The 17,216-nt window shown below is 44.3% G+C and overlaps 1 protein-coding gene across 1 annotated transcript in view; it reads right to left on the bottom strand.

The window, feature by feature from the left end:
- Nucleotides 1–17,216, bottom strand: part of TTC12 (tetratricopeptide repeat domain 12) — a gene marked incomplete at both ends in the record, with an annotated part of 44,744 nt that overhangs the window by 12,239 nt on the left and 15,289 nt on the right. The window contains 7 exons of the mRNA XM_080929990.1: nucleotides 2,690–2,858; nucleotides 5,404–5,492; nucleotides 6,324–6,393; nucleotides 7,797–7,985; nucleotides 8,453–8,513; nucleotides 9,907–9,978; nucleotides 16,024–16,083. Coding sequence (XP_080786116.1) covers nucleotides 2,690–2,858; nucleotides 5,404–5,492; nucleotides 6,324–6,393; nucleotides 7,797–7,985; nucleotides 8,453–8,513; nucleotides 9,907–9,978; nucleotides 16,024–16,083 — 710 coding nt within the window. The remainder of the gene's footprint in view (nucleotides 1–2,689; nucleotides 2,859–5,403; nucleotides 5,493–6,323; nucleotides 6,394–7,796; nucleotides 7,986–8,452; nucleotides 8,514–9,906; nucleotides 9,979–16,023; nucleotides 16,084–17,216) is intronic.

Here is a 17,216-nt window from a genome sequence, read left to right on the forward strand (position 1 = left end):
GGCCATTCTGGTTTAGCCTTAGGAGACCAAAGCAATAAGCTTCCTAACCCCATGACTAAACACTTCTCCTGACTGCTCTCATTACCTACAGAGCACAGTTGTGTCCTTTCCACCTTATCTTGCCCAGAGGCACATTTTTTGCTCTCTTGACAAGATGTTGTTTCTGTGGATGAACCACAGTTTAGAGAACGGGCTCATGGAACCCACCTTTTCACTACTGTCTCCGATTAAGACCCTGAACAATCTACCCTAAAGAGAGAAAAATTATCATTAAAGATTATTAAGCTCATACCAAGTGTCAGATAGGGATGCCTGGTGGCTCTTTATTGTGGTAGCAGTTGTTTGGTGGCCTGCCTCACAGTCACCACGTTCCCCTACCAATTTGCCTGACTCCGCTATGGAAGCCTGGGTAGGACACAAGTCTACCAAACAGAGTATGCAGTGGCTTTTCTTAATGAAAAGGGCAGATCCAGCAGGAGCTAAGCTGTGTGAAAATGTGGACATAGGCTTGGCATCCCACCCAGAGACAAGGGAAGGGGAAGGAACCACGCAGATCTTTGGCTTTGGCATCTCCAAGCTACTGATATGTGTGTAGTCTTTTATTTTTAAGAAAAGTGGGGAAGATAGGCAAGGCCCTGTTTCACTTAAACTCCTTTTAGTCAAATTGTTTGCATAAAGAAGGAGGAAAAAGAAATCTAAACTGACATAGACATACCTCTGTTTGGTTTTTGGAGGAGGGTATGCTGAGGATGAGCCCTAATATGTACTAGGTAAGGGTTCTACTACAAAGCTGTATACCCAGCCTATCAAAATTATTTTAAAAAATAAAGAATTTATAGTTATATAAATATAAATGGTTCTATTAGAGGCCAGAGAAGGCATTGGATTTGCAGCAAGAGTTATAGGTGATGGTGAACTGTTTAATATGGGTGCCGAGACCTGACCTCAGGTCCCCTGTAAGAGTAGTACATGCTTTTAGGTGCCAAAACATCTCTCCAGCTCCCTACCAGTTCTCTTCAGTGCCATTCCAAGTGTGCAGCGCACAGCAGACAAAATACCTCTTGCAGGCCAGAAATGAATGAAAACACTCAGGAGGGATAAGCACTGGACTGTGTGAATCTGAAATCCCAGTGCTGCCTATAAATTGGGGGACCTGTTCTGGCTAATTCACAACATCTGGGGAGGAAGGTAACCTGCACGCCTCTGAGAGACGTACAATGCTCTGTCCTGCTTCAGGCGAACTTAACTCCAGCTTGGAGAACCAATTAGACCTCCTTCCCACTTGTCTGAAGACAGACATTAGCAAGACTGAGACTAGTGGGGCTGAAAGCAATAAACTGAGGTATTATATCAATACAGATATAAGAGTACTCACGACCGCATGGACCGAGGTGAGCCACAACCCCCACTGATCCCCAAGACACTGGAGAAGTTCACGCTGAGACGGTGGCAACTCAAAGATAGTTTAGGGCAAAAGTCAACTACATCCTCAGCTGCTCAGAGACAAACGATGGTTTCAGAGAAAATCACAGGTGATGCAGGGGTTGAGCCGATGGCCGCAGAGTCACCTGAAATGTTTGAGTGCTTTGGAGACCTTCACTAGCAGCGGCACCTGCCTGGTGGGCAGAGATTCAGGGTTGCCAAGGCCTTTCCTGAAGGCACTGTGGATATGGCTGAATGGGAGCAGGGAGAAGGAGACCACCCTGTCCTTGGTACACAATGAATTCCTCACTAGATGGACAGGTGAGAGGGGCCCAGCCTGGTCCAGGGAGATCTGGCTCCTTTTCTTACAGAGGACCGAGAGTGGGGGCTGGGCTCCAATGAGCAAGAACCAGGGGACAGCTGGGGGATGTGGCCTTGTTACTTGGTGTGGCTGGCTTCTCCTGCCTACTCTGTGAAGGGGTTAGCAACATGCACTTATGTTACCACAGGAGATAAAATGAGACGGTGAATGAAGAAATCTGGCAGATTTAACGTCTGTTCTGAAGTCTTGTCTGAAATGTTCGCAGAGCAGGCAGCAGTGAATGCTGTCTGTACAGGTTTAAACCATACAAAATAGTTGACATTCAACTTTTCTGATCTTAAAATTAAAAAAAAAGTCACGGCAATTTTATATGGTCAGAGTTATAACCAGAAAACAAGTACATAATGTAACTAAAAATAAATAAATGAGAGAGAGCTCAGCCAGTAACAGTGCTGGGTAGATAAACCTGAGGGCTGAGAATGATCTGCAGCACCTCACAAAAATGGATAATGGCAGCACACACTTGTAATTCCAGCACTGGGGAGGCAGAGACTGATCACTGGGGGTTGTTAGCTGACCTGCCTTGCATGAACGGGGTTCCCTGGTCCTGATAACAGGGGCATATCTTGATAAACAAGGTGAGGAACAACCTGAGGTGGACCTCACAAGCATGCATGAAAATGTGCACCTTTACACAAAAGTGCACTCACGTACACGTTTACACCTGCCTCGTGCATGCACTTGTGTGTGCCCCCACCACACCTGTGCTCATATACATATATATTAACATATACATCTGTCCTTATACACTAAATAAATAATAAACGATAATAAAATACAATAATAAAATAAATCAATTTTAAAGCACTTAAAAGTACAAACTCTTTTTGTCTACTTAGTGTTGACCTCAGGGTCATGAGGAAGATACCAGCAGCAAAGGCTTACCGGGTCATGTCAAGGTGCTTGATTACTTGGTTCCGGCCATTCTCTGTCTGGGTGAGCTGCAACAGTAGGGCCAGACTCTGCTGTTGAATCACCAGGATTCTGGAGGTCATGAAGGAAGGCAGCAGCCTGGCCATATCAGGGTGGGTCACAAGCAGGCGCTGGTTCTCCTCTGCGGAACACAGGTGTTAGTGGCTTTGTGCTGTTACGATGGCATTGAAGTTTCTGTCACCCACCACCCTAAAGAGTGGCTGGCTCTTAAGACATTTGCCATTCAGGATGATATTACCCATAAGAACTGGACCCTAGGGCCAACCTGTGTCTCAATAAGCAGAGTGATGACTTTTTCTGATAACTACCTTCTGAGATCCTCAGCTTCCTCATCGGTAAGGTGAGGGCGAGGATCCTCCTGTTAAGAGTTTTTAGGAGGATTCTTGGAGCCACTGCCTGATGGTGTTAGATAGAGACTGGCTCTCATAGATTAGTTACAGTGTTATCATTATTATAAAAGCTTTCTCAGTAGGGGAACATGGGATAGGATAAAGGGAAAGCAGTGGGCTTAACCAGGCATCCAGAGCATGCCCAAGCAACCATTTGCATTCTTCCCAAGAAACTATGGTATCATGTAAGTAGTGTTCCTCATCCTCAATGGTGAGCTCTTTTCAGAGTACTAACACAGAAACCCAATGACATTGAATTTTGCCTGATTTGTGTTCTGAGCAGGCATGTGGGCACAGACAGAACACAGGCAGGGGTATGAGAATAAGTAATGAAACGCAGCAGATCATGCTGGAGGGATGATGTCATGGTTTGAATCTGAAATAATACTCAAAGATTCCCTTGTTAAAGCTTTGGTTGCTTGAATCTTTGGAGGTAATGATCCTCAAGATGTGGGGGTTTGAATGCAAGTGCTCCCCCCCATAGGCTAATATATTCGAATGCTTGGTCCCCAGTTGGTGGAACTGTTTGGGAAGGATTTGGAGGTGTGACCTTGTTGGATGAGTTATGTCACTGTGAGTGGACTGGAATTGACTTCTCTGCCTACTCATCAACATACCATCAATGAATTTCATGTTTCTGCGTTTGCATATTCTCTAGTTTCCTTAAAAATGGCTTTGTGTTCACTAAGTTGAGCATGTCAAGATTCCCTGAGCTTGACACACAGCATATGCATACTCAGGTGAAAATTTTATTTCAGATAGTAAAACAACATAGCTCCAAGGCTTACAAAACCAAAAGTATCTGAGCTATTGTATCCAATTCACAGAGAAAACACAGCCTTCCTCATCTTCCTTCAGAAGTTTTGGTAAATACACACCCCTGAGCAAGGAACTTTGATAATTTGTTTTGTTTTGGTTTGGTTTGGTGTGTGTGTGTGTGTGTGTGGTGTGTGTGTGTGAGAGAGAGAGAGAGAGAGAGAGAGAGAGAGAGAGAGAGAGAGAGAGAGAGAGAGAGAGAGAGGGAGGGAGGAAGGGAGGGAGAGAGAATGTGGGGGGGGGCAGAGGATACCTCACATGTCATCCCTAGGCATCATTTAAATCTAATTTTCTTTCTCTTTTTTCCTCTCCTGTCATCTCCTCTCTTACTCTCTCGCCCCCTCTCTTCTTTCTTATCTTCTTTCCTTCCTTCCTCTCCTATCCTCCCCCAACCCCTCTCTCTTTCTCTCTCTTATGGGTCTCACTGACCTGGAAATCACTGAATAGGCCAGTCTGGCTAACCTTAGAGCTCTGAGGATCTACCTGTCTCCACATTCCCAGCATGCCACCACACTTGTTTAGGGTTTTTCTGTTGTTATTGCTGTTGTTGTTAATTCCAGTTCTGAGAATCAAACACTGGTGCTTGGCTTTACCTACTTATCCCTTATAGTAACTGGGAATCCTGATCAGCTAGCTGTCTACAGCCTACATTTAGCTCTCAGACCTTTAACCTACTAAAAGAATGAAGCTTGCTTCGTCATACTTGGCGGCCCCCAGCATGCACACACTGCTTGCAGGCTCTACTCTGTCACTGTCCTCATTTCTAGTGTTTCCCATCTCAAGATCAACCCCATTCTTATGAAACATGTTTTTAAGAGACAAAGGAAAGAACTTAAAATCTTGATATGCACGGAAGCCATAAAGGTGACTAAGAAAGATTGTGCAAGGACGTAATAAACTCTGGAGGATGCTCTATGAAGAAAGGTAAGCGTTGAGAATATAAAATCCCTCTGGCCTTTTCTTATTTCAGTGACAGATGCTTATCACTGTCCAAAGTGTCTGGCTGGCCGTTAGCCAGGTATCCCCAGGTGCTTCAAGGACTGCTGTGGTCAGCAAAACCACGTATCTCTAAACAGACGAGAAAGGAAACTATCCATCCCCGTTGCTCATGGTATGAGCAGAAGTCATGAGTCTGCAGAGCAGGCAGAGGCCCTGGGGCACTCGTTAAGCTGACAGTGATCTGGTCCACCCTCCACTCCAGTGCCAGAGTCAGAGGAGGAGAAGGGAAGGCAGGGGGACAACGAGGAGGAGGAGAGACAGGAGGAGGTGGGAACTGGACAATACTCTCTCAAAAAGTATAGAACTTGCTTTTGATCCATGTATTTTTTGGAAGGAAAAGGCAAGGAAGCATGGACACAAATCCTCCCGGTCCTGACTTTTGGGGAGAACTACCATGGTGGACCATGCAGCTTTCCTTCCTGTGACACCCAACCAACAATAAGGATGAAGAGCCAGGCTTACCGTTGTCGACGCACACTTCTTGCCAGAGTTTTAGAACAGATACACAGAGAACCTCCTCCACGGCATCTTTCCCTGCTAAGAAGAGGCACCTGAAGAAGATAAGGAGAGGAATGTGGAGCCTAGGAAGTGTTCTGCTTTTTTTTTCCCCACTGGGGTCTACTCCAGACTCACCAAAGGAAGATTTAAGGGAATTTTTTTTAAAGCACATCCTAGTTGGACTTGGTGGCACACACCTTTAATTTCTCATACTCATCTGAAGACGGGTGAATCTCTGTGGGCTCAAGGCCAGTATGATCTGTACAGAAAGAGTGGCCACCCAGGACTACATAGTGAGACCTGCCCCCTCAAAACAGGCACATCCACCAGAACCAAGGGGCTGCCCATCACGAATTCCAAAGATCTAGGTCAACAGCCAAGGACTGAAAAGGCAGGGATGGATATGTAGATGAGGGTGGACAGCTAGGGGCCATCACTGATGAATGAACACACAGACATCCAACACACGTTAGGATCCTAAGCCTCCCGGACCATCTCAGCACAATGGATGGAACAAACTCAGTGCCTTACCTCTGGCCATGTAAGCCTTGTTTTAGACTAAATTCTAAGTAAAATCAGATAGGACCTAGTTGTTTCTGCTTCCTTAAATGGCCAGTAAACCCAAGATGAGGTTGGGGAAACAGTGGGACCTATGTTTGTCCCACTGGGAAGTACGGAGAGGGCCTGTGGGACAGGTTCACTCTGTCAGCCGCAACATGATGCAAAAGGCTTGAGGGGGTCACATGTACTCTTTCAGGGGCCACCTTGTGTTCCGAGGAGCAAGGACACTGAGTCAGGCCTTGCCTGCGTGGTCCATATCTGCTTTCACACGTGGCTCTCTCTTTCTTCTTGATAGGCATCTGGCTCTTTCTAAAGATTCCTACCTTCTAATGACCTCATGGTCACTGATGGTGCTGAATCCACCACATGTTCTGAACAACGTTCGCTCTGTGCCTGAAACAAAGCCACAAGAACCAAGTCAGGCTCCTTACCCACCAGGTTGGCACCTAGCTGCAGCGTAGCCAAGCCCATCACAAGATCCCAGGGGGAAAAGCTGGACTTGTACACTCAGAAACGAAATTGTCATCGGTCACACAGTGTGTTGCTTTCAGAGGGACTGCTTAAAAAATGTCAGCATCTCAATTCTTTCCTTCAAAGTCTTTAGAGAGCTGTTTAATCTCTGAAAAGAACTGGGAAGCCATCTGACTCTTGGTATTTGTTTCAAAGCTGTTTCCGGGCTCTGGAGAAGAACTTATAGTTTCTAAGAAGCTGCTGAGGTGGCAAACTGGGCTGCCTCTGTTCTATATGAAGAGGGACCAGAGGCTCCATCCATTTGTACAGATTATGTCCTATCACTGGGCAACCAAAGCTGTTTGATCCCTGTCATCAGTGTTTACAGGAACTGGTTACAGAATGGTGTGATCTCATTAGGAGACTGACATGTTTCTCCTGAAACGATTTTCTTGTTCCAAGCAGCTGCCAAGTACAGCTGGGGTGATTTCTATAGTTTATCATAAAAATTTCTTCAGCTTCTACATGGCTTAGGGTGTGTGCATGGTAGGGGATGTGAACAAGATGTTTCAAAAGTTTACAGAATAGGTACACTGATGTATTCCATATTTACATTTATTAATATAAATATAGTGTTTGAAAAATATACTCATGGGAGTTCTGGAAGGTTTGGTTGGTTGATAATGTCGTTCTTCCCATGAGGTTGAACACCAACCATTGAGCACACATGGAGAGATGCATGGCTCCAGTTGCATATGTAGCAGAGGATGGCATTGTCTGGCACCAATGGGCGAAGAGCCCTCTTGTCCAGTGAAGGTGTGTTTTCTCAGTGTAGGGGAATGCCAAGGCACTGAGGTGGAGAGGGAGAGGGAGCACCTTCATGGAAACAAGTGGAGGGGGATGGAAGGGAGAGGGGCTAACATTTGAAATGTAGATACAGAGAATATCCAGTAAAATACTTAAAAAAGAAAAATATACTCATACATTACTCAAATAATATATCCACACATATTCATATAACATAAATAGTTCAAATATATTCATATAATAATGAGCATAAATATGAATATAAATGAATGCGCCATGTGGTTTGAGTATGTAATATAGGCGCATATGGAGCAGGGCACACCTAGTGCACACCTTGTGCTGTATGTGTGGTGCTTCCTGCCTGAGCACCAAATCAGCTCAGCCCCTGAAGAGAGCACAGGTGGAGGATGGCACCTACATTAGAGTAGATTTCTCAATATTTGTAGAAGGGAAGGGACTCTTTGTCTCACAAAGTCAGATCCCTGGGCACCGTGCCTTCACAGGAACGATGCTCCTCAGGCCCCTGAGACCTAACTCACAGTTGGTCATCATTTCCGTCAGAATCTCGATGCCTCCTGCATAGAACAAGGGTGTCTGGTCAGGCTTGGACAGGGTTTCCAGGAGACTTTTGGTTGTCATTGCTGTGTTCTTTACTGAATCCAGAGATGCCCAGGCTTCCTTCTCTTGAAGATCTGCTTTCTCTCGAAGAGTTACTTGATTTAGGTGTTCTGGCAAAACAAGCAGGGAAAAGCAAAACGAACAACACCCTAACAACCGACAGAAGCATCCGAGAGGTCCCTCTCTTCTGCATCTCTCTCTTGCCCATTCCCACTCCCTTCCTTTCTTCCTCTCAAGGATATGAAGTATAGAGCAAGAAAATAATCCAGTCTCTCCTTTGGGAAGGGACTGTTTAGAAGTAGTGCAAGATCTAAACTCAGAGTCTAAGACATTTAGAAGACAATGGGACACTCTAGAACTATATCAGAAGATGGCAAGGGCGAAAGAACTGAGTCTGAGCAGGAGCAGAGAGGGATGCTGAGGACAGCAGGGCTGCTAACAGGGAGGGCCCGGGCTGTGCAGGAAAGGCAAGGCCATGTGTGGGCTTGGCCAGGGCAGGGAAGGCAGGGAGGGCATCGCAGTGGAGCACAAAAGAAAACCAGATTCAGAAGGATCTTAGCGGCAGGGAGCTTCTCACCTTTCACCTGAGCCTTCAGCTTGGGGTTTATCTCTCCGATCTTTTGATAACACTCTTTAGACTGAAAAACAGAAAGAAGACCTTGAGAGGTGATGGGGGTGCTGTGATTACAGGGCAGACACTGGGCACCCCAGGGCTTGGTTCCTTCATTATCTCTTCCTACCCCTCCCGTGATCCCAGCACAGAGGCAGTCAGGGAGAGAGGTGAGTTTTTGATATATATATATTTTTTTGGTCTGGGCTTCTCAGGTTCTGTGGCACTACAGGTACTATTTTCAAAATTCATCTTTTAAAACTTGTTTGTTAAATACAAACTGTGATAAAAACTAGCCAGTCTTGAATATTTTTTTTGGGGGGGGAGATCATGTCTGCCGGAGGTTAGAATAATCACAATGTATATGCTAAACTTAGATTTGATATTTGCACTAAGAAGCCATCCGCTATACCCAGGGGAGTCAGGAAATAAGCAAATCAGTAGGCTGGAGGCTGTTGATTGAGACGGAGAAATAGGAGAATAGAACACCCTGGGGCTTAGAGGTACAGGCTGCAAAAAAAAAAAAAAAAAAACAAAAAAAAACAAAAAAAAAAAAAACGGTTATCAAAGACTCCAGTCTCTGGCCACATCAGACTCAGCTCGAGAACTTGACAGTGGGCTCTTACCAATGGTTAGGTCGAAAGATTCTAGAGAAAGAAAGACTAGTTCAGGGAGATTTGGGGGCAAAGATTGTATCGCTCAAAAAATGTATATGAAATCCTGAGAGAACGCCCAACCAATCTCCAAGAGAAAAAAAAAACATCCTAAGGAAATAAACAATCCTATCTTCAAAACTGATCAGGGATCTTCTATTAAACAGGGTAAGGATGGCTAGAAGAGGGCTGGAGGGATGGATAGCTTACCAGGTCACCCAAGCCTGCTAAGTTGAGATCTGAGCTGGATCCTTAGACTCCACCTCAAGATGGGAAATGACTCTAGAGTTGTCCTCTGACCTCTGTGACGTTGCATGTGCTCCCCACCCCTCCTCTACATCATGCTCACGAACTAACACAATAACAGGGATTGAACACAATACAAACTATCACATTTCAGGTTAGACATGAGTATGCTGAGCCCAGTATCTCCTCAGTCCCGTACCCAGTCTAGGAGATGCTGGCTTGGTCTCTATGATCCCATCACTGCCTGTCTCCCTCACCATCCCTGTGATTAGCCATGTGATGCTGCAGTGTGTATGCACATGCTTTGTAGTGAGGAGACTATGCGTGAATTTTGTTTCCTTGCTGTCTGTGTTTTTTTTTTCTCCAGGAAAGTAAACCAGTGCTAGTTAAGGATTCTCCTATAATGACTCCTACAGCTGGTGGGGTGGCCCCAGCTTTTCCTACTGTATAATCTGGGAACTTTAGAAAACCCTAAAAGGTGGATTAACATCTAACCAGCTTATCATGGAGCTGAGAGCTTACCTTGCTGTAGTTCTTCAGGGCCAAGTGGGCTTTCCCCATGTGGAAATAGGCCTTGGTGCAATTTTCATCACACTGCATAAAAGAGAATGTTTGATCAGATGTTTCAGACAGGAAGTCATTAGGCACTGCCTGCTTAGTTAACAGAAGGAGGCCAGCGCTTTGGTTCTCAGGATAGCTACCAGAGTTGACGATTAAGACATTTCTGTGCATTTGTGACCAAGCTAATTGCTGCCTGCAAGGAGCCTGGACACATGGGTGTGCTCTCTTCCAAATTAGTGGGACTGTCAGCTCTCTCTTTATGTAGAGACTTGCTCAATAAGTAAAGCAAGGCCCTAAGCTTAGAAGTGTCCTCAACATTGGCTGCATGTTAGAATCACTTGGAAGGCTCATATATATACCTGGACCAATTAAGTTACTGTCTTAATGAGGTTCAGACAGATACTTTTTCAGCTTTCTGGGTGATATAACTATTCAGCTAAGCTTGAGGGCTACTTGCTCATTAGCAGACAGAAATCTCTGGGAAGGCAACCATGGTTAGCTTTAGTGTGTCTTAGTGGGCAGTAAGTCCCTTCTTGAAAATAAGTTATAGCATAAACAGTGGTGTAATGCACATTATATTGGTCAGTTGTCACGTGTTCTTTGAGGTCACTGAGAAGAAATCTGGGTCTTTGTCTTAGTTAGGGTTTTATTTATTACACTATCACTAGCTTCCTCTTTCCCAACTCCTTGACTACCTAAACTTGGCTGAACTGGATCTTGCCAGTAGATTTACCTTGAATTTAGAGATCTGTATGCCTGTCTCCTGGGATTAAAGGTGTGTATTACCACACATGGATTTAAGCTTTTCTTTACCTAGAACTTGCTCTGTTCTAGGCTGGCCTCAAATTCAGAGATCTGCTTTTCTTTGCCTCTTGGGATTAAAGATTTGTACTAAGTTGCCTGGAGCTAATTTAGCTGGGTAGGATCTTGCCCCAAGATCATTACTCCCTTAATTCAATTTAATATCCTTGAACACGGGGATTCAGCTCTATTTCACTTCCTGGTGTCCCTTTAATACTTGAACCATATATTTGGTATTTTTTTTCTTTCTCAACTTGCTCCTTTTCATTAAAATGCTCTTCATAAGAGTGAACTTTAGTAACCACACAACAGAATTTACACCAGGCTGTTTTGAGACTTCCTTTTTCAGAGCAATTAATCTAAATCTCTTCATCTTAACATCAGGCAGACTCTTCAGACAAGGGCAAAAGGTAGTCATATTCTTCACCAAAATACCACAAAAATATTCTCTAAGCCACATTCTGAAATTCTTCTCCTCTGAAAACTCTTGGGCCAGGTCTGCACAGTTCAAATCACTCACAGCAACCAACTTTTCCATATTTCTTCTCGGATAACCCATTAAGCTCCACTGAAAGCATTCCAATGCTTTCCAAATCCAAAGGCCCCAAATCCACATTCTTCCAAACAGAAAGCATGTTCAGGCCTATCACAGCAACACCCCAGGCCCAGTACCAACTTCTATGTAAGATAGGGTTTTATTGCTGTGAACAGACATCATGACCAATGCAAGTTTTATAAAGGACAACATTTAATTGGGGGCTGGCTTACAGATTCAGAGGTTCAGTCCATTATCATCAAGGCTGGAACATGGCAGCGTGTAGGGGGTGCTGGGAGTTCTACATCTTCATATAGTGACACATTTCCTCCAACAAGGCCACACCTTATAATAGTGCCACTCCCTGGACTGAGCATATGCAAACCATCACAGTCTTGAAGTGGGGTTGCTTCCCACTCCATTTCAGACACAGTATGTTTTTCAGTCACAAAGTGTTCTCCAAGGCCTCCTGTCTGGTTGTTGGCTGGCCCTTCTAACTCTGTGCTAGGAGAGAAAGAACAGCAAAACAGCCCCAAGAGTAAGAACACTGCTTGTGAGAGCAGCTGAAGGGTGAACCCTCTCCTATAGAACGAACTCATCACTACCTGGTCTGAGAGTGCCTATGGTGGGAAGGGAGGCAGGAGGTGAGCCTTGGGAAGCTTCTCTTTGGAAAGAAGGCTCAATGGGGAACTCTATCCGACTGCCTCAACTTCCCATCTGGATGCCTTGAGTACTTGGTTTGATGATGGAAACTACCTGCTGCTACTTGGTCTTTTACCAAATACTCCATTGTGCTGGGAGCTGTCTTTGAGAACTCCAGCTCTCCTGTGCTCCCTTCTCCTCCCCCCCCACGCTCTTCCTCTCCTTCTTATTATTTTTTACATGGTATTGCTATGTGTTTGTTAAACAAACTCATCTGGATCAGAAAGTATGGCTATTGCAGATCATTCTTTGGACTCTACAGAACAAACAGCAATTCCCATTAGCATCCCTTAGGATCTACATGGATGCCCCCTACAAGAGGGAGGGTTTAAGAGTAAAGCTAAGGCTGTACTACTCACAGAAGGACCCTGACTCTGCAGAGAACCATCCATCACAAACAGGAACTAAAATTTGAAACATCAGTTAATTAACATTCCCCGATCCCCTTTATAAGCAAGATATCGAGCCAGGTGAGCTATCCTTTAGGGTTTTGATTTAGAAGGCTCCGGAGGTCAGCCTCAGGAGTCTAAAATGTTCTAGGTGAACTAACAACTCAGAATGTTGGTTAGGCCACTAGCCTTTTGGACAACCATTTTCTTTATCTGGAAATTAAAGGTAGTCATTCCTATTCTCCTCCCCTGCCCCATTGTTGAGATATTGTAATACTTAGCACGCTCCTAATACTCCATTAGCTGCTGTTGCTGTGGTTACAGCAGCAACAATACATTTCAGAGCAAATGTGATTTATAGGAAGGCTAAATAATAGCAAAAGAAGAAACACTGATTGCTAGAGAAACTCTTACCAGGAGTTTTTATGTATATTTCCTGATTTATTGTGAAGTGAATGGGGGTAATAAAGAGAATAAGAGGCCAGGCTGATCAGTCTGTTCCGTGTGGTCAGCACTGATGGCTCGAAGGAGTGATCTTTTGTGAGCCTCATAGCAATACAGCAAAACAGGCCCAGATGGGGCTTCCCCATTTCCCAGAAAAGGAAAGCAGAGCATGGGGGTGCGGGGGGGGGGGCTAACACTTCATCATCAGTGCATAGAAAAGCTAGAATACCAGTGTTACATGGCTGGGGCATGCACGTCCCTGTGCTGAAGACCACGACCTTCACAGGTGTTGCACAGAGAAGTGGCTGTAGCTATGACATCATCCTCTCTCCACACACAGCGAAAGTGACAGATCTTCTTATGACTGGACCTGTCCAGTCTAACCAGGGGTCTTCCATCATATGCATTTACTCCAGTGAGCCCCACACTGTCTTTGAGTGGCCTTCAACGCAGGATGGATTTCACAGTGCAGGAAGTATTCTGATGGTGACATTCGTCTGCTCCTGATGGAAAACAGCTTTGCCACCCTTATCTTCTTTGACAGGGGACATCGGCCCTGAAATATCACTTAGACTGGTCTCTTCCAATTTAAAAGTGTCAAAAAAGGTTAAATTAGCATGAAAGTCCTCATACTATTAACAATATAGTGCCAGAGATCGTTGCTACTGAGATTTTAAAGACTTTTTAAAGGGAGCAAACCTTTTCTTGGAACCCCTGGCTTCCACAAAGAGCGGAACTTAGCCCATTTTCCAATTCTTTTTGCGTTGATCCAAACCTCTCTAGCTGGGAGCCGTACTGGTCATTTAACGCGAGTGGGCTCTGAGTGTTGGTGATTATTTTAATGCTGCCTCCACTGGGCCTGCTCTGCTTTGGTGTCTCACTCAGTTAATTATGTTGAGCTTCATTCAACATCTGGGCAGAGGCCAGTGTGTTAGCCTGGGTCAGCATGGGCTGTGTCTAACTCTTTGGTCCTTGTCTGATTAGAAGACTTGTACTCTGGAGTCCCTTAGAGGAGGTCTTGTTGCCACCTCAGAATGAGATCCTTTCCCAGGGATCCTGGGGTTTCGGGTTTCAGGGGCTTTTTAACAGTAGATAGTTAAAAGCGTACAGGGTGACTTTGTGAGCCTATGTAAATGGCCTAATTCGGACGTGAGGGCTCATCTTTTGGTCAGAAAAAAATATGGGAAGTAGAGGCACTGAACAGAACCTATGCTGTGAGGCTGCAGATGATCGGGTTTGCTGCTGGGATTGAAACAGCCAAGGAAAACAGCCTGAGCTCTTTTCTCCTCATGACTGGTGCCAGAAAACAAAACAAATTTAAACAAGACCACCACCACCAACAACAACACTGTGAGCAAACAAGGTGACAGCGTGGGTGAGCATGTCCCTGCTGGAGATGCAGTGCTGCCCTCGGTGTGTGGTTACTCTCTGCTGCCTAGTGTGGTAGAGTGTACCTCCACACTGTGGACGATATGACCAGGTGCCTCATGTTACCCCCAGAATCAAGGGGGGTTTTCTGATTCATTCCTGTTTTCCTTGCTTATATCCTCAATAATAAAGAAATAAACAAAAATGAGCCATCGAGATGGTTCAACAGATAAGAGCACTTGCCACATACGCCTGGAGACAGTAAGTAGTCCAATCCCTGGAACCCTGCCTAAAGCTGGGAGCCTAAGTCCAACTCTATGGAGATTTTCCTGACTTCCATACATGTGCTAAGGCATACACACACACACACACACACACACACACACACACACACACACATACACACACACACACACACAGTCACATTACTCTCATACACACACACATATCACATATATGTCATGCATAGACATACATGCACACACAAATAATTAAGGAAAAACAAAGATTAGCAAGAGAATATGGCCAGTATGTGGCTGTGAATGTATATTCTTGATTTAAGCCATGGTCACTGGGAGAGGTCAGGGGTGCTGTCCTGGGTAACTGGAGGCACCTGATATACCTGGAACCTTCTCTTAGAATTCTACCTTATCTGACTGTAAGTTGTTTAAACAATCAGGTAAATGGCAAATGGTCTGAGGTACTTTAGGCCTAAGTTTTCTTGGCCCTTCCTCTGTGAAACCTGTCACATTACAACACATAACACTACACACACACATACACACACACACACACACACACACATGCACACACATGTACACACTCCTTTGTCAAACCTGTCACATTACAACATGTTATCTTATACATTCCAAAAAAGAGATACATTTTATGAAGTTAGGCCTGATGGTGCCGGGCTATACTTTTATCTGCTTGGGAGGCTGAGGCAGTCAGGAGGTTAACAGGTTCAAGGCCAGACTATTCAATTTAGTGAGACCTTGTCTCAAAATATAAAGGGCTTGGAGATATGGCTAAGTGGTAAGATTCTTGCCTAATACATGAAAAGCCACAGGACAGACAGACTGAGAAAGAGGGAGACAGACAGACAGACAGACAGACAGAGACACAGAGAAAACAAAGAGAGAGACAGAGACAATGAAATAAGGCAGACAGAAATAGAAACAGAAAAGAGGGAGAGAGATAGGTAGGTAAGATAGGAAAGCTTGGATTCGGGGTTATTTAAATATTTATTTAGTCATATGAAATATTGTCCCCAAGGATTAATTGTGGCACCTGAGAGCTGAACAAGTTTTTCCTTTCTGCACCCTTGACTCTCTCTACTTGTATGCTCTTGGAGAGAACATGAAGCCAGCGCTGTGCATGTGCCCAAGTCTGACCCACATGAAAAAATCGCAACTTATACTTCTGATAACCCTCCGCAAGTAGAAGAGGGTGTATCTATTTTCAAATGATTTCCAGACTGACGAGGAAGGTGGCATTGTAGAAACTGTCTCTTGTGGCTGGTCCTGGAGGAGAGGAAATGGTGTTTGCCCTGTGACACGGAGTGAAGCATTTGACAGTGACAAGGTGAAGAATGGGCTAGTGTAACACAGGACCCTCAAGGACCAAGGCTGATAGTGTCTCTGGGGCAAATGTATGAGCTAAGCGCATTGTGTGCATGTTCCGACCCTCACAGCAACTCTATCCCATCCCATTTCTCAGATGAGGAAACCGAGGCCCTTCAGGCGACACACATGGAGCTACTTCCTGTGCACTTCAGGACTCAGACACAGGCTGAAGGAATCTCAATACTGTCACATGGCAAAGGAACGAGTCTCTTACCTTGAGAGCCCAGTCACAGTCTACGAGAGCCTTCTGATAGTCCCCGAGTTTTATATAAGCCTAAAATGACACAAGTGCATGGTGCTCAGACACAGCTTTGTATCAAAGGTCAAAGGAGTCCTCAGTCAGTACAGAAAGGGCAGCTAATATCACAACAGAAAATGGATTCGAGGATATGGGAAGGCTAGGAGCCTTATTCACTGGAGAGAGTACAAACTGGGGTGGCCATTATAAAGGATCCTCTGGAAACCACATACTCCAGCTGGAAAAGTTCTGAGCTCTTACCCAAAGGGCTGCACATCCTACCACACACATACCTGCACACACATTTAGCTAGGAAATGGAAGCAATCAAGATGTTCATCAACAGATAGATGAGGAAGAAAGATGTGATACAGATACACAATGGAGTTTTATTCAGCTGTAGAGAAACATGACATTTGCAGGAAACCTGATAGATCTGGGGAATATATAAAAGAGGTAAAAAGGCAAAATACCATATGTTCATTTTCATATGTGGATCCCAGCTTGTATGTGTGTGTGTGTGTGTGTGTGCATGTATATATATATATATGTGTGTGTGTGTGTGTGTGTGTGTGTGTGTGTGTGTATGTGCATGCATGTATGTGTATACACATGTGTGTATATGTGTATGTATTTGGGTGTATATGTGTATATATGTGCCTGTGGTATATATGTGCATGTGTTTGTATGTGTGTGTATATGTTTATGTGTGTGTGTATGTGTATACACATGTGTGTATGTGTGTATATATTTGGGTGTATATGTGTATATATGTGCCTGTGGTATATATGTGCATGTGTTTGTATATGTGTGTATATGTTTATGTATGTGTGTATGTGTTTGTATGTGTATATATGTGAGTATAAGTATAGGTCATGTAATGAGGAAACCATTTTTCTAAAAATATTAATCTTTACTAATAATGAAAATGGGAGAAAGTTAAAGAATATGTTTATATATATTGTTCTGCTCTTCGTCTTCCTCCTCTTCTCCTTCTTCTTCTTCTTTTTTCTTATCTAGAAGCACTACATAGATTTTAGGCACTTTTTTTTGGAAAGTTCCAAAAGGAACAGTAATGGTCATCCCACGTAAGAAAACAAACAAACAAACAACCCCCCACAAAAAAACCTCAAAAACAAAAACAAAAAACAAAAGAAGTTGAGCACCAGG

The sequence above is a fragment of the Micromys minutus genome (genome assembly GCF_963924665.1).
Source record: "Micromys minutus genome assembly, chromosome: 16".
NCBI lineage: Eukaryota > Metazoa > Chordata > Mammalia > Rodentia > Muridae > Micromys > Micromys minutus.